General features: G+C 41.2%; 1 protein-coding gene across 10 annotated transcripts in view; it reads left to right on the top strand.

Moving 5' to 3' along the window:
• The window catches only part of MEGF11 (multiple EGF like domains 11), a 291,395-nt gene that overhangs the window by 92,486 nt on the left and 172,616 nt on the right, over window positions 1-26,293 (top strand). For all 10 annotated transcript variants that reach the window (XM_054077403.1, XM_054077410.1, XM_054077406.1 and 7 more), the window contains one exon: window positions 15,650-15,742. In XM_054077403.1, the coding sequence (XP_053933378.1) occupies window positions 15,650-15,742 (93 nt within the window). The remainder of the gene's footprint in view (window positions 1-15,649; window positions 15,743-26,293) is intronic.

Here is a 26,293-nt window from a genome sequence, read left to right as displayed (position 1 = left end):
CCAAGAAACACCAAGTTAGGAATTTGACTTTTCTTCTCAGATCAAGATATTTTAGCTTTTAAGAGTTTTATTTTTCACTCTTGTACCTTACCCTCTTTTTCCAACATATAAATCCATGCAATGTGACAGGATGTAATAATGACAGGATTAGTGTTCTAACAATCTTATTTGCTGCCATTTATCTGTAATTCAAACCTGCCAAAATTCAGTAGAGTTATAGATTGACCATTTCATGGTTCTTTCCTTTCTTGGCCAAGATCTTATTGGTGTCAGATTGTTTCTCAACGTTCAGCTTTCCGCATTACAGTTGACACAACCATCACCAGAGCTCCTTGACTTTGACAGATCTTTTTATAGAGAAATTCTTGGTCTTGCTGTTTGAATCTCAATTTGTCACCTGCACTGGGAGTTTGCTCAGGCCAGAGGTTGGGGATGTTATTACATTCGCATGTAGTTATTTACCTATCTTTCAGGTAGCCCATGGCGACACCTTGAATGAATTCAAAACCAAACAAGCAATGTTCTTTTAATATTTAACCTGGTGAAATTATGCGAGATTGAGACCTGATTCTTTCCAGGATTTTCAGTGATGTCTCATAAATTCTGTAATTCCAGTAGACAGGGCAACTTCATAATATGATGTATGGTTTTGTATTGTAGCAGTATGAGTGTTCTGCAGTACCTCGGGATTGCACTCGGATTTACAAGGCTGCATGTCTAGTGTAGTTTTTGTGATCTTTGAAAAGGCTGCCTTATTGGAGCCATATGGCTGAATTGTTAAACATCTGTACCATAAGAGTAACAATTCCAGAGCTTCCTGCCATCTGGATGAATTACAATGCTTGCGATTCAATGCATATGTTATAACAACACACCAACACCACAGCAGAGAGTACTTACGATGAAAAGAAAAATAATAGTTTATGTGATCAGTGCAAAAGTTGTACGCTCTCAGGAACTGTTGAATCAGCGGCTTAAACTTCCTGAATATTCATAATGTTTGTTCATATGTCAGATTTGTTGATTATTTTCACTGTAGAAGGCAGTAACTCATTAACATTTTAGAGGAAATGTCCTCCTCCTCCTTGCCTCAATTTTAAAATCCTTATGGTGATCATTCCTGTAACTTGAAAATATATTGTTTGAAAACTGCTGGACATAGAAAATATATTTTTCTTATCTTTATAGACAGACATTAAAGCTGGTGTGAGTGCTTTCTGTAAGAGCCTTACTGTTACATTATTCACGTACGGCATTCTGTACATCAATAATGCAACATAAATTAAGGGAAATGATATAACAGTGCATAGATACTGTGTATCGAGGGATATTCTTTTTCTGATTTGGGATGTGTGAGAATGAGAGAATGGTGTGGAAGGCCATTCTGCATAGAGCGTTATTAATTATAGAGGTGAAATGACAGTAGGAGACGCTTTGAAATTTCTCCTTTTACATACGTTTAGGATGACTCCGTATGTCTTCATCCAGTGAAAAATATGAGGAAAATAGTTTACGCCCTGTGATCCGAGAGGAAACTTGCACAGGAAGGCAGAAACTCTGCTTCCAGTAGTAGCCACAGTGATAGTAGCAGCAGCAATGTTTTCCCCACTGGGTGTTAACTGGGAGGCATCCCGGTTTTCCACTGAATGAGAGGTGAGTTGGTAGAAAAGCAGCTGAAGGGTGTGACAGAGCTGGTTATCTGCATTCACCTTCTGCTACCGTACTGTGGAGCGTAGCCTAGGAGCCACGTCCCAACTTCTAATACACCATTGGAGAGAACCCAGGGGAGCAGGCCACAGCTCTGCACACAGCAGAGACCTTTGCTCATTCATTTTGTGCATCTTGGGAGGCAGGAGTATGTGGATAGGAAGAGGGAGACCCGCCTTTTAAGTAGGTTGGTTCATTTTGTGGCATGAGTAAGGACGCTGGGTTACTACTTAGCCTAAAGAAAATGGAGGGACCTCTTCAATGGGAAGGTGAGAAAATCAATTCTCGTCTCCCATCCATCATTTTATATTCACAGTCAGCTTCTGGATGCTGATGGATTTGCAGAGGTGCTGGTGGAGAGTAGTGCTAATGAAATAAGGGAAGGACTTCTGGAAGAAATGCAGTAGAAGGAAGAGAAACAAAATGTTCATACAAAGGAATGAGAATAGCTTAAAGGTGGAAGGAGAGTATGCTGAGCTATATAATGTCTCAAGGGGCTGAATAAATATCAGAGGAAAAATTATGCAGGCATTATAGTTAGAAAAAGATTTAGACTGCTGCTACTGTAGCAGTAAAAAAGCTGTTCTGGCTGCTTTCAGCAATCTCAGTTGGATCAGTGTAAAAGAATACTGGGAACGTAGACACAGAAGGAGGCACTGGATCCGGGGCTGCTCGTAGAATTCATGCTAATGGCCTGGATGACTGGAAGCTTCAGCAGGATGAGAAGAAAGACGCAAGAATCATAGATGTGAGTTCATTGTTGAGTTCAAAGTGAGAGCCATGCAAAGTCCATTAATTTGCTCACTTTTAGCAAAGACAGCTTGGTCCTCGCCTGTTGTATTGTTAGGTTTGAATGGACATCTTCAGTTACTTCATCCCCACTCCGCCATCTTTATTTTCTTGATTCCTTTTCAAAATTCCCTTCTTCCTTCTCCTGCTTTAATACACTTGAGCATTGTTAATACTAGTTAGCCCTGATCTAGAATGGTGTGGCAGGCACTGGTGCTAATCCAAAATAGCTTCATGGCTCAGTCCTTCCTGCATTGCTGGTGTCCATTCCCTTGCACAGACTTACAAAACCAAGATCCTGTCCATCCCACATAGGGATAAACTGGTTTTCAGGACATACACGTGCAGGACATTTGCAATTTATTGAATTATGAAGGCACAGAAGACTTTTCCTAAAAGAGAGGTTGAAGCTCATTAGTAGTCTGGACGTGGGGAGAGCTGGGCTAACTTACTGAAATCAATAGGGTCAGAAAGAAGATGGATGTGTGAAATGAAACCCATGCTTAAAAAATGAAGTTGTTTTCTTGACGACTGCTTTATATCCTTTTCCCATTTAATAGGTTTATTTCTCTTGTGCTCTGAAGAAGTTTTAAAGCCTGGTAGAAAAGAGTTACCTAAATCTATATGGCCTTTAAAAAGAGCTTCTCATGTACATACACAATCTGAGAGAGCGCGTTTTTCCGCTTGTTTCCTATTCTGTTTTCCTCTGGCTGTGACCTTCCCCTGCCCACTTCCACAGCCTCTGTCATGCATAAACTCGAGACATCAGGGAAGCCGTCAGTCAGATGTGGGGGGTTGGTCCAAGGCAGATTCCTTGTTGACTGAAAAAAGAGCTGTGCAACCCATGGCGGGTGTAAGCACCAGCCACCTCTCGTCCCCATTTCTAGGCATCTTACAAGATTGAAACTGCAAATAAAATGAATCGATATCACTAGGAGAATGTCTGCAGTGCATACAATACAGTAAGAGCAGAGCACGGTGCTGTGGGTCAGCGCTGCTACCTGTGCGCTCGCTGACGCGCGCAGCCGCTCTCGCTTCTCCTGATGTGACAGGGCAAGAGGAAGGGAAGAGTAAAAGGAAGAAAACTAATGGATTGAGGTAAAAAAATGTTTAATAAGCAAAAGAGAAGTGGAAGAAGAGAAAAAACCCAAGTGGTGCACAGGCAATCATTTACACCTCCCGAGGTAGTCTGATACCAGCCACTTGGTGAACAAAAGATGGCTAATCTCCCAAAAGCCCCTCTGCCTTTTTATTGCTGAGCATGACATTATGATGTAGGAATATCTTGGTGGTTAGTCTGGGTCATCTGCCTGGTTGCATCCCCTCCCAGCTTCATGAACACCTCCAGTCTATTCACTGGGGGACGCAGCAGCACAAGCAACAGAGAAAACCTTGATGCTGTGCAAACGCTGCAACAGGTAAAACATTAGCATTATCAGCATTGTTCTGGTAACAATTCTAAAGCACGACACTGGCCAAGCTGCTGTAAAGAAAATTAACTCCATCTCAGGCAGACCCTGGGTATGGCCATGCAGCCATTCCACAGTTAATAAAACATACCCTTCAATATGATCCTCATAAAACCTCCTTCTGGTTTATTTTTGGTCTTTCCAACTCTTCGTTTCAGTAGTGACAGGAGACTACTTTGAAAGCTGATGCAAACCGCTCGTTTTGAATATTTTTCACTCACTTTGGGAAAGGACAAGGCAGCGTTGTTGGCAGTTGTCTGGGCTGGCTGAGGGTTTGTAGACCTTGCTCCTGCCACCCTCTGGTCTCTCAGCTGTTTATAACAGCAGCTGTGGGTGCCTTAAATATGTCAGCCTGTGTAGGCAGAAGGAGGCATTTGGCTACCTGGGTGCATTTACTTACGATTCAGCCGCTCTTCACCTGCTCTATGACAGGAATGAGACTGGCTGGAAGCCCTTGGCAGATTGAACTTCTCCCAAGGGCTGCGTGTTAGGCTCAAGTATACGGCTTTCAGCATCTTTCTGTGCATAACATACATTTCTTTTGTGTGAGCTTTTGGAACGTGTGTCTGTAATTATTACATCCTTTTAGCAGCCCCTCTTAAAAATACCAATGATGTTCACGCTGGGAATACTACATGAGCCTGCCATACGCAATACCTTACTAGACTAGTGGTGTTTGTTGATGCTGGTTTCTCATCTGCCGGGTAATAGTTGAGAGTGGGTTTATTGGGTGGGAATTTAAAGAGGTTGTAGTTTCCTTTGTCTCCAGTTAGCTTTGTCTTGTGTGGCATGTATTTGATGTCTCATGGTGGGAAAATATATCTTATTCTGTGGATTTCCGGTTGCTTTTGCAACCTTTTCTGATGAATATGTGATAGTCTACTAAAGTAGGGTGGCTTAGTGTCAACAGGTAGTCTCTCTAATGGAAGACATTTTCAGACTTTGTAGAAAGCGATCTTGTACGTTAAAATAAAAAATATTTACAACTCTTGTTGAACTGATTTACACTTCAAAGTGTGAAAATAGTAAGATGCCAAATGGCGCAGAAGATCACTGTGTGACTTCAGGAAAGAAGTAACTTCTTCCTCTTCAAACCATACTGTTGCATCAGGATAATGGGCTTTCTCAGATGTTGAACGCTGCAGTTCCCGTCAGTGGGGCTGAGAGCTGTGGACAGACAGCATTTCTGAGCAGTATTAATACCCCAACCGTAATAAATATCTGCTGTTGCTGTTGAAGTAACAGCTGATTTGCGGATTGAGTTGTGCTTTCATATGGATGTGCTGATTCTTTCTGTGGCTTTGTGTAGCAAAGCACTTTCCTGAGACGTTTACATGAGTTACGTTAGGGAGTGGGTGATAGTGAAACAAAATGGCATAAATTCTTCATGAGGCAAACCAGAAGAAGAGTGCGGGTGCAGTGGCTGGTAGGAGTGAACTGAAGGTTCCCGGAGTGCGCAGAGGTGTGCACTACAACGTCAGATTTGCAGTAGACTCAGGCAGTAAATCAGTGTTCATCTTTGGTTCCTCTGATCGTTCTTGGTGAAAGAAGGAGCTTGTCAGCCGATAGCTTGAAAACCATCTGTTAACGCTTCATAATCTAGTCCAGTGTACAAGTATTTATCAGCTATCCAAAAGGCTGTTCAGAGCCAGTGCTTTTCTAACCAGCAATGAATACGTTCTCTGGAATCAGTTACACTCTGACTGGTTATGTAGCCATTCTCTTCCTGTTACAGAATTAATATTTGTGTATTGTTGTGAGTGCTTTTCTCTTGAATAAAGATTTTTTTTTTTAAGGCTCCTCAGGGAAATTTTTCATGAAACTTCAGTCTGCTGCAGATTTGATCACAAAACATTTCTGAATAATTTATCTTAAGCTCAACGTGTCTGACATAGACATTCACTTCTGCAAATAGCACTTTTTCTGATGTAGTAAATCAAGAGATATTTTCAATCTATTTAATCCCGAAGTCTTCCTTCTTTTGATCAAGGTTTTTCTTGAATACTGTGATTTACTTTTGTCACTGCAATGCCCAGAAATCCATGTGCTTATGCATGAACATGGTCTTCAAGCAGACTGCACCTCTGTATGTGATTTTGTCTTGGTGACCTTCAGTTGCAGCATGTGGCTTGATCTGAAATGAAGTCTGGAATGCGTTGGCCCTCCAGAGCTCACGCCGCCTAATGGCATGGCCTCACCAACAGGTTTGCCTTAGAAATTTGTTCATATTCATCTGCTTTTGGTGGGAAATAGAAGGATTTTTGTTATATTGGCTAGATGAAATCTGGAATAAGAATGAGGAAAGATCTTGTTTGGAAAATCAATAGCTTATTCAATGTACTATACGACTGAAATTAATCTAGGGGAATCAGTGTAATTTAGTTTTATTAGGCGTTGCATTGCTCTGCAAAGGTAGCCAAAAGTATCATGCAGTCTAGATGCCTTGATCTATCTACTGTTATCTTTTAGGAACATTTTTGATGCACCCCTCCTCGCTTTTACACACGGCACGTACTCTCTGCTATGAAAATCAATCAGCAGTGGAGTTCTGTCACTTACTGACAGAAAATAGGATTTTCTTGGCATAAGACCCACAATTCAGGGCAAATCAGTAATCAGAGAGCTGGAGACGTGTGGCAGCGCTACCAGATCCAAGAATAAATATTTCAATGGAGCTGTACTAGGATGGAATTTGTACACAAAGAAGTTCACTTGATGCCCTGAGTGGGAAACCTGCAGCAAGATATGGAAGTGCTGTAATTTTGAGGCGATTTCTAGAGAACAAGGCAAGATGGCTTGATTATTGAAGGAGACTGTTTAGGCCAAAGTGCTACTCACGTGTCTCTCACTGCCTGCTGTAGTATGTCTGAGAATCTTGCCCTTGATATAAATGCTGTTTTTTTTGGTAACAGCTGATTTTCTTTGACATTATCCTACATGCTTCCTTTTTCAACGCTTAACTCAAACAGATTCCCAGTCAGCATTGGAACCTGTAAATTCTTGTTCTGAGTGACAGTCATAGAAAGAAAGCAGAGGCAGCAGTAATGTATGTTTTAGCAAAAGTTCTGTTGTGAGGCTCACTTGTCTATGAATGCCATCCCACAACTGGCGAGTGTCATACAGATGTGCCATGTGCGTACGAGTCCTTACCTGTTCATCTGTGATGTAGTTATCGCCTTTCTTAGGTGTGGGGCACCGTACACTCCTCCAGTCTTTTTAGGGTGGAAATGTTTGTTTATTTCTGACTTGCTACTTTTAGCTAATTTCTAGCTTTATATTTTGGAACTGTCGTCTCACTTTCCATTCCAACACGACTCCTAGGAGAGCCCAGACTGCAGGCAAACATACCCATACCAGTGAGTGGAGAACAGTCATCCCTCCAGCAGCCTGCTGAGTGCAGTTCAATACTGCCTGACATCAGAGCTGGTTTGGTAGATCAGCTCATGCCTGCTTTTCTTTCTGGTTTGGCTACTTCTCCATTTGTGTTGGCAGGAAAGGAGAAAGGGCCACAGATCTTAATTTTAGTAGGAGGTTCTCCTCTGTTCCTCAGCTTGTCAAGCATTTCATACCCTCAGGCGCCAAAAAGAATTCCTCTCAAGAACAGAATCATTGGGAAATACTTTCACTGCTTTTGGCTAAGGAGAATTGCTTCTTCCCTCTTACGTCCTCAAAAAGCCTGGAACCTCCTGCTGACAAATACTGTGTGATTGCATTTAGTTTTAGTGGAGTCAGCTCTGCTAGATCATATAGAGAGAGAATGAAAGACAATGTGTAAGAGCAGTTGTTAATATTTCTACATTACTTAGGTAAAGATAGTAGGGCCCTTTCCAAAGATGCAATATAAAGCACAATTTGCAGGCAAATTGTCATTAGGTTTGCTGGTTGAATGAATCAAGTTCCAGTAGAAAATTAATGAGTGAAAATGTATTTTCTACAAATTGCTGGAAAGAGTTGGTCAATTTACACAAATGGAAGGAGGAGACAGGGCATAGGAGGGGAAAAGCTTTCCTGGGTCATGGATTCTGCTCTGCTGATTCAGGATCTCTCTTAAACTCATTAACAGTTTGAACTAGTGATAATGATTGTTTTGAACTCTGCAGTAAGGCGATGGGAAATCTTTTACCAGAAAAAGTTAAATGCTGAAAATTATCCCACAGAATAATATTGTATTCAAACATTGATCAGCAGAATTGATCTCAGTGTAAGTCTTTACTCTCAAGATGGCAGAATGCAATGATTATTTCTAGTTGAAGCAGTGACAGAAAATGCATAAAATCCGTTGCAGGCCTTAAATGATCAACAAGTATCAATATTTAGCTGATTTCCAAGGGGCTCTCAATGGGCTCAGATTCACGTTCTGTGATGGCAGTGAGAAAGACTCAGCCATGGAAATGGTGATGTGGAGTGTGACTTACCTTAGCGTGGTTAGTGTTTCACCTGAAGGTGGAGTTTCTCTCTTCTTCCCATAGAGGAAGCCCAGGTTCTTGTGTCTCCTGATCCCTGCGGAGCACTGAGGGTGAGTAAGAGAACTGCGTACGCTGTCATCCATGACCTTGGTCTGAGGCCTTCCCTTTGTGTGACGTTAGTCACGAATCAGTTGAAGTCAGGCCTTAGACAGATGCTTTCTCTTCATTGTGGAATTTGCCGGGATTCTCAAACTGCTTCTCGTCTGTGCACACGTACATCTTGGCAGAGCTTGGTGGTGGCTTTATCTGCAAACTAATGGATCAGAGCTACTTTTACCCAGCCTCGTAACCTGTCCACTTTGCAAGGCAGGTGCGCTTCACTGTCGAGTCCTGCAGTGCCTTCCTACAATTCTCTTTTTGTGCTTTGAAGTATTGTGAAGCTCTTGTGTTATTCACGCAGCCAAAAATACAAAGCGGTTCAGCTTCCTGACCCCAGTTCTGCTCTTCTGATATTTGCTGCTACAAGGAGGCTGCTTTTCAGCTGTCCCTCAGACTTTATTAAATGATCAGTACTATCTCCTATTCCATCTCTCCATCAGAGCAGATGAAGCCAATGGGGCATCACAATGACACAAAGAGTCTGTTATACGTGTGACTGCCATCGACTTCTCCTTTTGCTGGGCTCTAACCTTCTCCTCTGTCACGGTCACTGGCACTATTTTATGGTCACTGATGTGTGATACCTTTCCTGTCTCAGGATGTGCTGCTCCAGCTCAGCTGTTCCTCAGAACCAAGGTGACTGCAGTTCCAGAAGCGTTCCACCAGTCTTCTATTTCTCAGGGCAGGTAGAAAAAGTGGCAGTCTCCTCTCTGCCTTGACCTTCCCCGGCACAGTTTACTTCCCTAATCCCTCCCTAGAGTAAGGCCTACAACATGCAAACTAGGTTCTCCTTAGTGCCAGATTCTCCAGTAATCAGTGAACTGTGAACATTCCTCCTCTGAGGACCTGAGAGTCTGAAACCCTGAGGTCTAGCTGGAATTATTTCAGGACCTGTATGCTAGCTCATGTCATCTGGCTGAGCCACTCAGCGTGAGAAGAATGTGTGAGTCCCAGTGTTCACCTTCTCGTTAGTCATCAGCGTCTCTGATTGTCGTTTATCTGGTAATAGAAATCTGGGCTGAAACTGTCGTAGGTTTTATGCTTATTAACAAATCCTCATCTCCTATCGAATTCATACAGGGATTTGCTGATACTTTGTCAGCAATAACACTGACATATGTCAGGTTCTGCTCTTGGGAGGAGACAAAATCCTCAAAATGTATCTTCTCAATTCTTTTACTTTAGACATTCACAATCGTCTCTGGCATAGCCGACTCCCTAAGCTTTGGCAGTGTGTCAGGACTGAGGATAACACAACCTAGCTGCTACTCTGCACAGATCAATATCTCACTAAGGCGCTGGTCAGAGACTCCCCATGTTCCAGACGATGAGAAAGACCATTGATTCTCTTCTAATTGCAGAGATGCATAGTCTCTAATTCCAAATCTGCCAAAAAATGTAATGGAATTGAACCTACAGGAGAAGGAGTTGATCTTGCAACCCATTGCTGTGTATGATCTGTGTCAATCTCGTCTTTCCTTTGCTCACATTGATCTCCTTGGTTTTGTATTTTATTATTAGTACTTTCATTAGGTAACAAGAGGGAGATGAAAAGCAAGGGTTGCCATACACTGAAACAATAAATTCTGCGAAGCCTGAGCAGGCTTTGAGATGTCCTCATCTATTGAAGTTGCTAAACCCTGCATTAAAGTGCTATCCAAGGTGATAAATTAATGGATGTATCCTGAGTGATGACCACAGAAACAGACATTAAGCAATGCAAGTGACTATTATCCCACTTCATTGAAACAATTATGGAGAAAACCATCTAATCAGCATGATTCCTGACGGAAAGGCAGTGATTTAGAGAGGGAATCTTCCTTTCTGCAAATAAGCAATAATCTAAGAATAAGGAAAACCTTCCTAGATGTGCATTAGCTGTAGTCATCTTTTTTCTGCTCTCAAACCTCCCTTTTCTGAGCCCATTTTGAGCGAATCTAGCCAAAAGCTGACTACAGGCTTAGCTAATGAGGCTAATACCGTAGACTCAGCACAGCCTGGATTCAGGCCAGTATATTAAGATGGAAACACCGGAGTGGCCCTGAGTGAACAGATTCCTAATGGATAAGGGGCAAGCATCTTCATCTTTTTTCATCTTCTTTGATATCTCCACATTATCTGAGACCACTGGCCATGAGCTAACTGCAGTTTCACCTGACAGAATTATTCTTTCCCTTAAAAGTGACATGAGGGACTGGAAGAATGTGCTAAAATGACCCAACTTGTTGCAGGATTACGTGTTAAATAGTGAAGGAAAGCATCACTTTTTCCTTTTAATTTATGCTGTGTGGTGTAATAACTGTCATGCGTGGAGCAAACTAGTTGGATGAGCTAAAGGTAAAATCTCAGCAACAGATGGAAAGAATTCAGGTGTACCTGTGGTTCACAGCAAATAAAAGAAATTGGTCAGAGTTTGGGTGAGATCAGTGTATAGTGAAGAAAAACTGGCAGAGACTGCCTAAGGTAGGGTATAGAAAACACAGGTATTTAGAAGATCTTGCAGTCATGGGACAGTGTCCTTTTGTCACACGTGCAGTCAGAACAGACCAGCTCGTTCTGTATAGTTCTAGGAGAGCGCCTGAACTTCTCATTATGTCTGTACTCTCATATAATAGAAACTGTGTCTTCTTTTAGCAATGTTTTCCATTATTGTAACCTCTCTGCGTTTGTTTATGCTTTCTGTCACCTCCTGGCTGCACTACACTCCCTGAACAGAAAGCCCGCAGAGCCTTGGAAGCTCTAGCTTGTACAGAACATTCCAGCACATCTCTGGAGTGGCACACGCTGCTATGAATGAGTGCAGTTCATGAACCCTGTGCTCTGCATTCTACACTGGGTTCCTTTAGGCTTTGTAATCATAATGGTCTTTGTTTTGAAGATATTTTTCTTGTCTGGCACAATGAAGTCCACTGGCTGAAGTGGGAGGGGAATGGAACTTGTTGGATTGTGAACTCCAGGTTCCGAGGACCACCGTAAGCGTTACCACATTCTATCACGACCACAAGACACAGTTTTTTGAGTCTGCCTTTTCTGGAATAAATATACAAGTTAGAATTTTGGTCGAGCGAACAAAACCATCCCAAGCTAAAACACTCCATACTTGCTTCCCTAGGATGAAAATCTTCTCTGAATGCACTTTCACCCCTAGGAAGGAGGCTGAGGTGGTGGTTGTGGCAGGGTTAATTACCTTGCTTAATGGAGTATAAGAAGTCAATGGGTTGATAATGTAGTGATGAGTAGGGTATTACTGCATCTAAACAGCAATAGTACAGTAGGGTTAAACCCTCCGAAGTCATAGTTTGGGTCCCTATAGAAGAATGCAACACCAAGAAAGATGGAGGAGCTCTGGATCCCTGGGCTGTGGCTGCTTTTGTCTAGGACAAAGTAACTGATGCCGTTCAGCTGAAGTAACTGTATTGAAAATGTTCTCCAGGCAGAAGAGGCTGCTCTGCTTAACAGCATAGTCTGCAATATCATTATCCTGGCTGTTTCGCTCTGGTGTAGAGAGGAGACCCAGACAGCCCATTGAATACAGCCAAATGCAAATTCAGGGCAACAATTAAATAAGCGCTACTGTTAGAGAAACCGATGCAGTCATTTCAAGTGTGAAAAGAATTTCATCTTTAGGTCTATTTCCCTGAGGATTGACCTTATACATTAAAAAAAGCCCTGTTTATAATTATAAAGCAAGTGATAAGCATCAAATGAATTGTGACACAAGCCTTTGGTTGACTTTATTCCATGATAAGGCGCAGTTGTAGTGTGACCTTGAACACAGCCAAATAACTCATGCTGAACGCATTGCTGCAAAGATGGCATTCTGGCAGGGCTTTGATGTAGGTCATTTTATTACCAGGCTGAATCAAACTACAAACTGATTTTAAACTCATGCCAAGAATGCTAATAATGGGCTGATCAATGAGGTGCTGGATTGTTCAGGAGAATTGGTCAAGGGAAAATGCAGACATAAAAAGTCTGGAATTCCAAAAGTTGAACTACTTGGGCTCTTATATGGGAGGAATTATATTCCTTGCATTAGTACAAGTTTTCTTTACTCCAGGGGCCTTTAGCTGAGTCTTGAACAGGACAGTGTCAGAAAGTATATACTTATCTTTATTTTTCTTGACCTTTATATGTAAGTAATTTTTATAGTTCCATTAACTTGTAAGATCATTTGCAAACCACTGTACAAAGTGTATTATGAGGAATGCCTTGGGGACCATTGTATCTTATTATGTTGAATGTTAATAGAATGAAAAATTAATTTAAACTCTAAAGATTAGAGCAAGGCAAGAATTGCCTTTTATAGAGGAAATTCAACATTTTATTTGCTATGGTAAAACTTTAGAGTGGTACCAAAATGTGACCTGTGTATGGACCCGTGTAGGTCTGGTTTAAATCAGACAGCGCAGGAATCAGTTTATTTGCCTCCTTGAATAAAATGAAAGCTTGCTCTTTTAAAAAAGGGGCATTTCTGTGACCCCCACCTAGGGGATTAGTGCTGTGTAATTTCACAGCTTTAAATCCTTATATGCTAGTGAGCTCAGGGCTGCTTGTTTAGTAAGGTGATTGACCAGAGATGAGAGAAGCTGCGGTTCTAAGGTTGTGTTTACCTTACTTGATTCTTTAATTGCTTATTAAACTTTGTCATCTTCAGCTGCGCAGGACTTCAAAACACTTAAACCAAAAGATGCGTTTCTCTATAGTACATTTTTGTATTTTGCATGTCAGTGCTTGCTTTAGCACGAGGGATGCTCTCTTGAGTCTGGTTGTGAGTCTCGTGTAGCACTATTCTGAGGGACTGGAGTGCTCCTGCTGAAGACAGCACTTCTGCCTATATGCAAGTGGTTAAGTAAATGGTTAAGTGGTTAAGTCTTGATTAGTTATTGTTCACATTTATGTTAACTTACTTAAGGTGTGATTTGTTTGTGTGGCTAAATGCACTCAATTCAGACCCATAATGAGGAGCAGTTTTGTTATTTGAAAGAGGGAAGAAATAGTTCACCATCAGCCTTGTTGCTCCTCAGTTATGCCTTGACCTGAGAACATGGCCTAGTTAAAAGGATAAAAAGTTGTATGTTTTATGTGTAAGAATGATTTATCATTGTAAATGTCCATGCAGGGAACAGAAGAATCTTGGGTTTGATTTCCTCACCCCTTTTAAAACTGGCGTGTAAGAAAGACATCAATGAGAATCATGTTCCTAGATAAAGCTATACGGGGCAGAGTTCTCAAAGTATCCCTTTCCCCCTGTATTGTACATCTTTTAGTATGCTCTACTTTTCATAGCAGATTATAAGTTTGTGGCTGTTCTGATGTGGACTCCTTGCCATAGATAACCAGCCATGTTCAAATGATCACATGAGGGTATGTATATCTTTATTGGAAAACGCTGTTTTTTCTACCACTCTGTCTTGAATTAATCTTACAGCTGTAGGCTGGGATGCCTCGCTGTCTTCAGAAGCCTTAACTCAAGTGAAATAAATGCACAAAAGATTAGGACAATTAGTGACTAGAGAATTAGCTATCAATATTTCATAGCCCCTGCAATACTGTCTAAACACAAGATATGAAATAAGAATAAATCGCACTTTTGACGTGCAGCAAACCTAGAAGGGAAATTACTAATCTAGGAAGATCTTGCAGTTGTTATAATGAGACAACATTCTAATTGCTGGTCATGTGTGATTTGATGGATAAAGAGCAGGAAGATTCATCTGATAGAATTATTCAAAGTTCACTTGTAGTTTGATGTTGGATTTAAATATATTATAATAGCTTAGTGGATTTAGTCTACAAGAACCCCAAACCTGAATAGACAGCAAAATGTTTCCGTTGCCCTTGATGCTGGCCTGAGTATAGAGTTGAGGTGTGATCGAGTCTAGTAGTCCAAGCAGGATCAAATATAGCAGGAATCATTCAAATATAAACGACTTGATGGAAAACATTTGGCCCAAGAGGTAGCAGGGAACCAAAAGGGTGTCTCGTATGCAGGCCCAGCGCAACTTTCAGAAACTTCCCTGGCTGCTTTATTTTCATTTGGCAATACAAAGCTACTTCCCAAGTCAGTTTTGCTGACCTTGTTTTAGACAGGAATGAGTTAATCTTTGTCTTGGAATAAGACTTTTGTAGTCACATATGTGAGATATGCATGCGTATTATGTGTAAGTTATTATAGCGATCTCATTGCCACTATCATATTTGTTAATAACTCATACATATTAGTCTAGATTGAAATTATGTTATATATGTTTTATTATATTATCATCCAGTTTGCATCACTGACACACAATGTTCTGAGTGGTGAAATGGTAGCAGTACCTACTAATAAGGTAGTGAGCAGTAAGGTTCAACCTTTTAAGTAAATTATTCAGTATTTTCCACGTTTGTTGGTATATGATGGGCATACCAGCATCCACTGGGAAGTGGGTCAGGTGCCAAAGCAGCACAGGAGAAGAAAAGACTTGAAACCATGAGCTATTCCTACTTAAGGAGAAGAGAAGGACCACATCTGTATTTCTTGTCAACTGGCAAGTGAGACAGTAAACCCAACCAGGTTTTCATAGTTGAAACTTGAGGATATTGAACATTCAATAATCCAAAAGTGGACAAATAAGATACAGAGCCCTATAGCTATGCAAAACTTGATGACCTTGAAAAGACAAGGATGCGCTTACAGCTGCTGCAACATGTCATAAAATTATTTCTTTTTCCTTGAGCTCTTTTTTACAAATCTATCTTGGATCTTAATACACTTGAAACTGAGCTCCATTTTCTTTTATGAAAAGTAGCAGCTTGAGTGCAATAGAAGCAGCTGATATTCTGTAATATAATAATGTCAGTTTGGTAGAATTTCATTCTGAAGCAAAACTGCTGCCCAAAGTAATTTCTGCTGTTAGAGTTTTGCATTACAAAGAGCTGAAGTGACAAATGAGTTTATCACTGTCAAGAGATTTTTATTTTGGTCGCTTAGTATTAATTAAATCTTGCAAGTAATTCATGTGTGTTTGCTTTGTTTAATATTTTTAAACAAAATATTGTTCTCTAAGGCATAGTTCGGTGTACGATTACTAACCACTTACTATGTTTCCAATGCTGTGTGTTCTTTCTTCTTACCAGCGCTCTGCACAGAGGAGTGTGTGCATGGAAGGTGTGTCTCTCCTGACACGTGTCACTGCGAACCAGGATGGGGAGGTACTGACTGCTCTAGTGGTGAGTAAAGAGTACAAAAAAGTGATAAAGAAATGTGCTGCTTTCAAAAACCAAAAGGCCTCGAATAGAGTAATGGCAGAACGTGGATGCTTTAAGTGAAAAAATGAAGGTTGTCTTTTGGATATTTTTGCAACAATTAATATGTGATAATACCCTGTCCTATGTTAATGGCTTTTACCTTTCTTGCTTGCTTTTGCGAAGAAATGTTAAATGCAGTGGAGGATTCTCTTAATGCTTTCAGTCTTATTCCTGGGATACCAGTATAGATAATAGAGCTCTATCATGAAACTTTTCTCTCTTAAAAGCACAAAATGTGCTTTGTGGAGTACTTTGGGAAGCACGCTTTCTAGACAGGATCATTGTCCTGTTGAAGCCAGTGGGAGTTCTGCCTTTGACTCTTCATGTGGCCCAGATTCTGCCTCTGGCTTGAAATCCACACTCTAACAGAAGCTGGGATATGGTAGAGGTGGGAGTTCTGCACCTTTTACTAGGGAATGAATTCACACTTGAGGCTTTGAATTCTTTCAAACGGAGAAGCTGTGTATGTCAGACTCTCTTAATTGGTAATGATAAGTTTAAGTCTATGTGATTAGTTCCTGCTGGAATGAAACAGCCAGCATTCTTCCCAGACCAGACATCAGCGCTGTTCTGTAACACGGGCCCAATACGATATTGACATAACAGAAACCAGCTTGTTAAATGCACTCTATTTGTGCACCAGGCAAGTAAATAAAGCTGCATCAAGAAAGATGCTGTGAGTCATTTACTAAATGAATGTTTCATTTTGCTTTTACTTCCTCCCTTTCTCCCAAATTGATTGGGATCTTTAAAAAGAGAGGCACCATTACCAGGCGCAAAGATAACATAAGAGAGATCTATAAAGGGAGGCATTAGAAGAGAGTAAAAGATAAACGTGACTGGGGGTGAACACCTCCAGAGGCTGGAGTCAGTGGGACAGACTCTTCTCTGGCCAAATCACTGGTGTTCTGTCTACAGCTTTGCTGATGTCTCTCTCCGCAGTAACAGCAGAAAAGGCTGTAGGGAGAGAAGAGGAAGGAGGGACAGAAAAAAAGGCCCTGCTTTGGGGTTTGAAGCAGCCTTTCAGAATTAACTGACATGTAGACAAGGGAAAAGTGGGGCAGCATAGCATAATAAGTATCTATCTATAACAATACTTTTAAAGAGAAAAATAATATATTAGATTTTGAAATATTGTAGAAAATCTCATTAACTCATTTTATCCTTTTGTTATTTTTAGTAACAGATGTGTTTAACCTAAGCGCCAGTTAGTGTTTAGACTCAGTCATAGGCACTTAGAGAAATTAAAAATAGTTATAATTAAAAAATAGTGTGCCGGCATGAACTTAGGCAGATAGATGTGTGCATTTATACACACATGCATACACAGAGTAACAAGCACTTGATTCTTTGTAAATTGCAGAGAAGAGGATAAGATGTCAGAGTACAGAACAGCCTCCTGGACTACAACTACCCTCTAGTAGTGACTCTTATTAAATTGCAGTAATCTTGCAAGTGAAGATAAAAAGAAGTTTTTTCCTATATTGAATATTTAGCTTTTTAAAGTAATTAGGAGTATTAAAGCACTGACAATGATTGAGATAGAAACATTATTCATAACTTTTATTTCCGCACTGGGCAGCAATCCAGTATATTTCATTTATGAGGTTTCAGTGGTGGAAAGAGAAGCGTTAGCCAATTCCTAAATTAAATATGCCCTGTTAACTTTTATAAATGATAGCCCAGGATTAGCTTCAAAATTTAAGCTTTCGTTTTATTAATATAATCAGCGTGTTCGCTGGACTACAGTGCCCATTGCCTTTCATTCCATTTGTTATAAGCTGAGCAACATGCATTCTTGTCCCAAGGTCCGATCTGACAAGCACTGTCCAGTGTAATGCCTGTACGTGTGAATGGCCTCGTAGAGCATAGCTTTTACTGCAGCTGAGAGGGCTGCTTACCTTGACACTAGAAACTCGGATGAGTGGTCTCTCTGTTGTTAGGAGGCTTTGTTTAAATTAAAAGATGCAGAACAGATACCAGCTGAATACAGTACAGTTGTTTCTCTGAGTATTGCCAAGGGAGAATAGAGAAGCTGGGAGCCTTTGCTTGCCTGAGGTTGAGCAGGATTTCCAGATGCATTGATGCTCCACGTACCGAGTCAGGTCTCACTGTTATCCAGTAATAACATGGAAAACATTTTTCACTTCTACTGGAATTATGTATTACCTGTGCCTACTTTCTTCCTGTTACTTTATTAATATTAGCAGCTGCTATGAAGGTGATAAGTTTACAATGACAAATACTGTTTGTTGGATGGCTCTGAATGTACAACCCCTGCAGAGCTGTGCTCTGGATAAACTGAAGCCGGTGGCTGGATGTGTGCCACTGTGCTCCCCATGGAGCTGTAGAACTTCCCTGTATGGTCCTCACTGTCAGTGGGTTTATTAAGTCACAGGCATATTGCTTTTAATGTTGTCTCTTTGAAACTGTTTGACTGGGAAAGAGATCGCTCATTAAAAAACTCCCCTTAAATTTGAAAATCTCCCAGGAGCTGTTTTCTGAACATTCTCTCCTGAAAATAGTGTTGAGAAGTGGAGCCTACCCGACTCTGGGGGCTGTCTGTTCTCCTATGCTTGGCAAAGACCTAGAGACACTCTTTTTGAGATGGTATTTCCACACTCTGCAGATGAGACCATTGTGACTTTCTAAAAGTTATATATAACTTCTGTTTGGTTTGATGGGAGAAATTCAACCATAAGCAGAGCTCCAGCACAAGGTCCAAGGGTCAATTCAAAATCAGAAGTCAGATCCAAATGTTTTTCTTTTCTGGTGCGCCACAAAGGCTACCTGTGGCCGGAGAGGGTGTGAATCCTGATGCTGAGCACAGACTTCTTACAGGGAGGCACGATTTTAGTGTTAAATGTGGTTTCCTGGTGTTACCATTCTCCCTTGACTAGAACAGAGTTGAATACATTGAATAGTTACAGCTACAGTTGTCATCCAAGCAGTGTCATCTTCTGAGACTTTGTTTCATGCTTTCCTAAAACTCAACAATCGCCAAAGTTGTTGTTTGACGCAGCTTCCCTGGGACTAATTGTGGTGCACGGTAGAGTTCATGTGTTGTCAAGGTTAAAATAACTTCAGATAAATTGCTAAGTAATTATAAAAAACCCTGTGCCATATTCAGCTCCGCATGCCTCTATACCTGTGTTTTACTGCATGCTGCTGTACATCTGTCCGTGCCTGCAGGCCTAGCCTTGATTTCATGCTATTAAGCTTCAATATATTAAGGCTTGATTACCATAACAATAAAAAGAGAAGTAATGAGGTATTAAGTAAAGAAGCTCTTGAATAAAATGTTTTCAAGGTTTTAATGATGCCAAAAATTAAAAGGAAAAGTCTTCAAAAAAAAACCCCATACCTTTTCCCTTCCCTTTTAACTTGTTTTGTTCAAACCATGCCTACTTTGTCCATGCAATCTGCGCTGTTGTTTTTTTGAAATACAAAGGGAAATTGCAAATGCTCTGTGTGAACTTACCTGCTCACCTGTCCAATTATTTCAAAGCAATTAACTTCAAACAGTATGATGTACTGGCTCCAAGTTCTGGTAGGAATATAATTGACTGTTGGTGGTTACCTGCCTTCTTCTGGGTCTTGAGAACAGCCATCTGTATTTGCAAGCCGTTAGGCCCCAATCCAGCAAAGCACTTAAGCGTATCCTTAACCTGACACATGAGCAGGTCTTGTCATCTGCTCGGAATTACACAGATGTTTCAGGACGGTGCTGAGTCAGTTTTGGAGAAACAGCTAAAATGACCTCAGTGAAATCTAAACATGCATCTCATTGAATTTCTCAGGTTTGTAAGGAATGAGTGGTCTTTCTTTCAGAACACTAAAAATCATCAGGCAGTGTTACTGATGACCATTTGTACTGTCATGAGCGTTTGTCATTGTGGGGAAGTTCACAGAAATCGTTCTGCTTAGAAGGGGATTCACAGAACAGTGGGCAACAGGTAGGAAAAAGAAAGTTCAGAGCGAGAGCCCTGAATTCAAAGGAAGCATCTTCCAAAACTGTGTGCTGGAGATACAGTTTGAGGAATTACAAACAAACACAGAGGTTGTAATGAAAAAACAAAGTGTTTTTTCAAATGTTTGCTTTGCCAATAGTTTTGGGAGGAAATAATAGTACTTGCCTAAAGTGCAATTAAAGAGGTGTTGGCATAATAATGCTAGATGATCTTTCTTCATGCTCTGTCACCTGGAGGAGAGAGATGATAATGGTGCTGTCTGGCGTAGTCTGATCAATATGTACGGATGTGGATAACATAGTTTTTTTGGAAAGGATGTTTTGTACAAATTGTCATTAAGAGCAAGAACCTATTTCGTCTTTCTCTCTATCAAAAATAGCAAAGGTCATGACAACAGGCAAATATAACATCACAGTGAGATTACATTTAAGGGTATAGCTCTGGAGCAGCTGGAGTGCTTCAGTTCAGAGTGCTGTGATGAATGAGAACTGCAGACACTTTGCTGAATCTGAAGGGGGTTGCATGACAAGCTATGGGAAACAGCAGTAGAAATCTCATCTGTTCTGCTTTTCAGGCTTCATTTTAGCTTCCATGTACTAAAAATTCTTTGAACTGTATTTGAAGAAGTAATGAAGTTCAAAAGAAAGGTTTCTGGTTTGTGAATACAGTCTCAAACAAAATTCAGCCTGATGTCAGGGACCGACCAGCCAGAATCGATAATTTTTTGTCTTTAGGTTTTTAGGATAGAATTGACTGAGAAAGCACTGTGATTCACCATAGAGGTGCAACTATGCGAGACCTTGGCTGTTCTAAACTGTTTGTGGGCCACTGCTTGGATCCAAGGCCTGTTGCGAAAGGGCATCTGCTCATATTTCCTGAATGAGAATTTGTCTGTGCTGTGGTTTTTATCTAAGTGCCGGATGAGGTGAAAGAGCCAGGTACAATGTTTCTGTTCCCACCAAAGCCCATGTATTTCATTTGAAACTCCAGTAGTTGAGTTTAGATGCAGTTTGTTAAGATCTGTTAAAGATGTGAAACTTCAGTTAGGATCCACACTTAATTATCACTTTAACTGGAACAGAATTTCATATCCATAACATGTGGACTTCAAAGTTTAATACATTTTGCATTTAAGCCGAGCTCAAATTGCAGCTTAATTTTGAGGTGATTTGCAGACTCAATGACAACAACATCATGCAAAGAGATGCAAATGTGTAAAAATAAGCTCCAGTGAGGCTCATACAAGGATATTTCCATAGCAATTAGAGAGTAGAATTGAGTTCTGACTCTTTCAGTTCTAACAGTTTGATTTTCCACAAACTTAAAAGATGTCCAACTCCCTCCAACCACTGCTGAACCGGTGTAATCAGGTAAACAGCTTGTGTTTAATTTTTGCCTCTGCTGGATGTTGGGCCCACGCTCTTGGGCGTGCATACCCAGGTTGCCTGTGTTAAGCAGTCTCTGTAGCGGCGTTTCTTCATGGGCGCAGCCCACGCAGGACAGCCTGTAACCAGGGAATAAAAATGTAAACACAAGCTGCTGCTCAGTGCAGTTAGTAGCACAGCAGCATGTCCTGTATATATTTTTACCCAGATAATTTGGCTGCATTAAACTGGGCTAATCCATCATTCCTTATTCAGTGGGAATATTTTGCCTCTTGCTGAAACTGCTCATATCTATTCAGTTGTTTGTGGCGGTTTCTCCTCACTCTGTTAGAGATAAGATGGTATCCTCTAAGCTTCCATGAGTTAACTGTTCTGAAGGTGCTGCAAGCTCGCTGCAAGATATAATAGTCATGTTAGCCTCGGCTTTTCCCACAGTGACAGGGCTGAGCAAAAAGTAACTGTTGAGTCTGGAAAAGGAAAAGTAGATTTTTGGAAGAAATTGCTTTCTGCACTTGTACGTGTGTGATTCACTGATAATGAATAGACCAGTTGTCCTAAGTCTCGAACAAAAGTGAGTGAAAAATAGAAATTCAGCCCCCTGTGTCCTTTTACTCTCCACCTTCATCTTCCCTGTCAGTGTGGGAGAGGGCTTCCTTCCTTAAATCAGCCGGTCATAGCTAAAGACAAGGCAGTGGCAGATCACTTCCCTCAGCAGTCCCAGCCTTTCTTTGAGACTGCCTCTTTTCAGTGATTTTGAAGAGTCACTTGAGCTGACCTGACTCTGTCTGCTCCGGTCCCTGGAGTTCTGTCTTCCAGTGCCTGCTGTTGCTCTTAAGGGTTGATCTAGCAATGTGGTTCATGCATATGAATAGTCTTTTCAAGTCAATAATGAACAACCTATGATGTTATTTTAGGTTAAATGCTTAAGTCATTATCTGAATGAGGGCTTAAGAGATGATGGGGGAAAATCAGATTGCTGAGGATCTCATTTAGGGACCAAGGGTTGTTGAGGACGGTTCAGGCTAAGCAAGGCAGGTACTTCTTTCAATGAACTGAACCCACTGTCAGCTTCACCAGCAGGAAGAAAGTAGAGGCTCAATGTGTTTGTAACTGAGAGCACAGAGTAGCCTTCCCTTCTAAAGCAGAGCACCTCTGAGAAGGGAGCACATCTGCAAGTGAACCTTATACTGTAGCTGTTCTCTGGGGAATGTCCTGACAGTTAACTAAGGCTTTACAGCTTAAGAATCATTTTCAATAAATGAAACCATGATAACTAGTATTGAACAGGCTAAATGCATTCCCACACAGGTTTTATGTGGTTATACGGGAGGGAATTTGGCTCATATGCATCTTTCCTTGGCTGCCAGACTGTGAGAGTAGAGGAGACTTCACAGAAAGGCAGTGTATGTGTGACGAGTTGTTAGTTTTATTCATTTGTCTGAGGTTTTTCTCACTTTAGACACAGCAACGGCTATAAAAGAAACAACCTACTAAAATTTCCTTTTAATGAAGTGAATTGCTAATGCTAAGTTTCATTGCTGGAGCACCTTACGGTAATGTGGCTTTAAATGTGCGCTACACAAACGAACAGACTTTATATCAATTTAAAAGTACCATTGGTATAATTTTATGGCCTGGTCACTAAAGAGCCGTCACTTGGAGGAAAGAGCAGAGTTCCCTCACCTAAAGTGCAGACAAAAATCTCGGCTTTGGATATGCACTCAAAAGTATTCCCTGGGTTTTTACTTGCTAACAAAGAGGAAAAAAGCTAAGTGGTCATGGGAAAGCTTCTAAAGTACTTGCCTCTGTGCTAAGTATGGTGAGATATTTCAAGGAGTGCTTGGAGACCGCAGAGCTCAGCCCATTGTCCAACACTTGGATGTCAGAAAATGGCCTGGGGAGCTGGTTAAGGCCCCTGATCCTAGAGAAACCTCAGGTCTGCTCTGGCTGTAACTGTCTCCAAAGATGTGTGCCACAACTGGGAAAGCACTGCTGCCCTGTTCCCTGCTCTCAGGTTTTTTTTCAAAAGGTGCTCTTCCTCCTAGGACAAATACTATTTCATGGGCAAAGATTTAAAGATTGTGTAAAAAAGGGAAACAAAAAGGTTTCATTCAGAAATAAGACTTGAAATTCACCTCAGGCCCCCAGCAGGTAAAATATCCTAGAAAATAGCGGTCGTTCATCAAACAGTGTTAGATACACGGCTTCTGGTGTTCTGATACTGGAGAGCTAAGCAGAGACAGAAAATTCATTCAAATAGCATCCGTGAGAGTGCCCTGGCCATGGGAGGAGAGGGCAGGGCGCAGGGAGAAAGCATGTAGGTACGCAGCTTTCTCTGGTAGTTATTGTTCCTTGGTTTAGCTGTGAATTCCTGCGTTTATGTACAACAATGCTAAAATACTTTATTTCAGAAAATAGCAGCCAGGTGTATTTCAACTGGATTTTAGCCACTGTACTGAAGAGGTTTCTGAAAATGAAGTCCGTATTGTTCATGTCCTCTCCCTTCCTGTGCCTCTCACTGACTGTGTTTAACATTGGCAGTGTCTTTGCTAAAGGAAAGCATCACATGCTAAAATTTACCTTCATTCTTCACCCTGAATTGGTGTGACCTTAGCTTAAGCCTCTACAAAGTGCGGAATCTTTGTTTCTTTTCAGTTTCTATGGTAGTATGGATTAACTGGGCCCATATCGGAGCTGAAAAACCCCGTCAGACTGTGGCAGTTTTAGTAAGAGCTCAGCCATCAATTAGTATCTTCGCTAAAGATGAGTGAGGCTGTAATGTGCGGCTGGCCTGGGTGCCTTGGGTGGGTTGCATTTAAAATACAGCCTGGAGGCAGCTTTCTAACTTTAGAGCTGAGATGATCAGATCTGCAGAAGAGTTCGCAGAAGTGATGCAACATGACAGTTTAAAATGAGAGGATGATAATGACATTTACTGCATTGCCTAATGCATATGTGACAGGGTATTGAATCTTTCTGTTCCTTATTGGTTTAGAAGTTATTTCCCTGTCAATAAAACATTTGTGTATGAATAAGAGACCTTTTTGAGAGTGAAAGCTTGAGATGAAAGTGCCTTGTACAGGTAAAATTTAGGTAAAAGCTTTCTTTGAGTTCATTTTTACCATAGCCTGGCAATCTCTTGCACTTCTGGCAGCTCTTTGGTGCCCACAGTAGGTCGTGATGACCTTAAAGCACTAACATGGGAATGTTTCAGGGAGTACTTTGTTGTACCCAATGTTTATGCTGGTGTAAGTATGATAGCATACTTCTGAAATGAGACTTTCAGAAGTCGTTTCACCGAGAAATCCTGTTCTGCTAAATTAGGCCCATGACAATCCCTCCTGGACCCCTCAAATGATACTCTGGTACTTAGTTGCAGTCCTTATAAAACACTGAGGAAGAGTTTGCCACGGGAGCAGGTATCTTGTGTCCCCAGTGAAATGAATGTTTGTTGAAACAAATGTGATGTGGAGAGAAATAATGAAAGAGCAGAGGGCTTAGCGAGTGCATATCCGACTGTAAACCCAGGTTTGGCAGAACAGAGTCATGCCACTGCTGTTCACAGGTGAGCAGTTTGCTCTCACTGCTCTCCTAGCTTTATCAGGGAGTGTAGTGGGCCCATAGTTGCTGTGGAAAAGCTGACAAAATGAGCCAATGTGTTGTGACGAAAGGAAACAAACGAGCAGATGGTGTGCTAGCATCGGACCTGGCGCTCCAGAGGAGCCTGGGGTAGCGTAAGCACCTACTGCAACCATAGAGCTACGAAATCCAAGAAGAGCAAGGGGAATGTGGTATGCAGGGAAGCATGGAATAATAAGCACCACAAAATAGAGATGTGATGGAGAAGGAATATGGGGGGAAAATGGAAAAATGAGCAAGGTGAGACAACAGCCAGAAGTGCCTGGGGATGGGAAAGGAGCTCCGTGTGCAGATAACTGGACTTGAGGCTATAAATAGTTGAATTCAGATGTTTCACAAAATAAATGCTGTGCTGCATGTGAGACACCAGGAACCTCAGACTTGTGAGCAATTACCGGCTGATTCTACCAAGTTGAAATTACAGATTTCATCAGAAGAAGTAGGGGTGATAGAATGATGGCAGGAGATTCCAGAGTCATGGTGATGAGGGTGAAAATGAAAGGAGTTTTAGAGAACAAAAGGAACGGCAATGACGAAAGGAAGGCAAACTACAACTGCCAGGAGTTGCCTTGAATGGGAAAAATGGAGATGTTGAAAGAATGTTTTTGTATCATGCAAACAATTTAGTAATGTGAGAAGGAATCTAATGCTTGCAAACCGGTGATGATAACCTGGCAGAGGAAGGATTTAGAGGTGAAGTACTCTGGTTCAAGTGGCATTTGGCTTTTTTTTGGTGTCAGCAAAGAAACCTGTATAAATGTTTATGAAGGGATGTAAACATCTGTTCTGTGGTAGTCATCAGCACTATAGCTTCAATAAACACTGTTTGATGTTTAAACACCATGTATTGAAGTGGGATGCTGGAAGTTATAACACATTCAGCTGCCAAATGCACCTTTTCTTGGCCTGGAAGGGAAGTGCAAGCAAAGTTTTCAATAGTCAGTTTTTATTTTGTTACTGCCAAAAATCTTAGGTGAAATACCAGAAATTTTGCACATTAGGGAAAATTTCTGCAGTCAAAGGTTCACTTCTGTTTCTGTACTCATGAGCATATCCCACCTCTTCTATTTTAACCCTTCCTTATACCATTTGATCGCCGTGGATGTGTGGTGTATAACTAGCACATCACCAGTCGTTTCTTTACAGCTCAGAAAGACTTGACTCGGGGCAGAGAAACTGCCGGATTTTATTTATTAAACATATCTGTCTTAACTCAGCAGAATATCTGAAAGTTTTGGAGAAAAAATAAGAGTCCAAAAGACCTGAATCTTGTTCAAGAAAGCACCGTGAAGGCAGTTTGTCAGGGAACCTGGGAAGAGACCCAAGTGTCACAGATACGGGTGTCACTGTCTTTGTAATGGCAAATACTCGTGAAATATGGTCAGTAACCTAAAAGATGAGTAGAAGCAGATAATAACAGTGCAGGTTGTGTTTCTGGGTTGTGGAGTGAAATAGAAAGAGACCTTCTGCTACACAGA

This window comes from Cuculus canorus, chromosome 12 (assembly GCF_017976375.1).
Source record: "Cuculus canorus isolate bCucCan1 chromosome 12, bCucCan1.pri, whole genome shotgun sequence".
NCBI lineage: Eukaryota > Metazoa > Chordata > Aves > Cuculiformes > Cuculidae > Cuculus > Cuculus canorus.
This window is presented reverse-complemented; position numbering and strand designations above follow the sequence as displayed.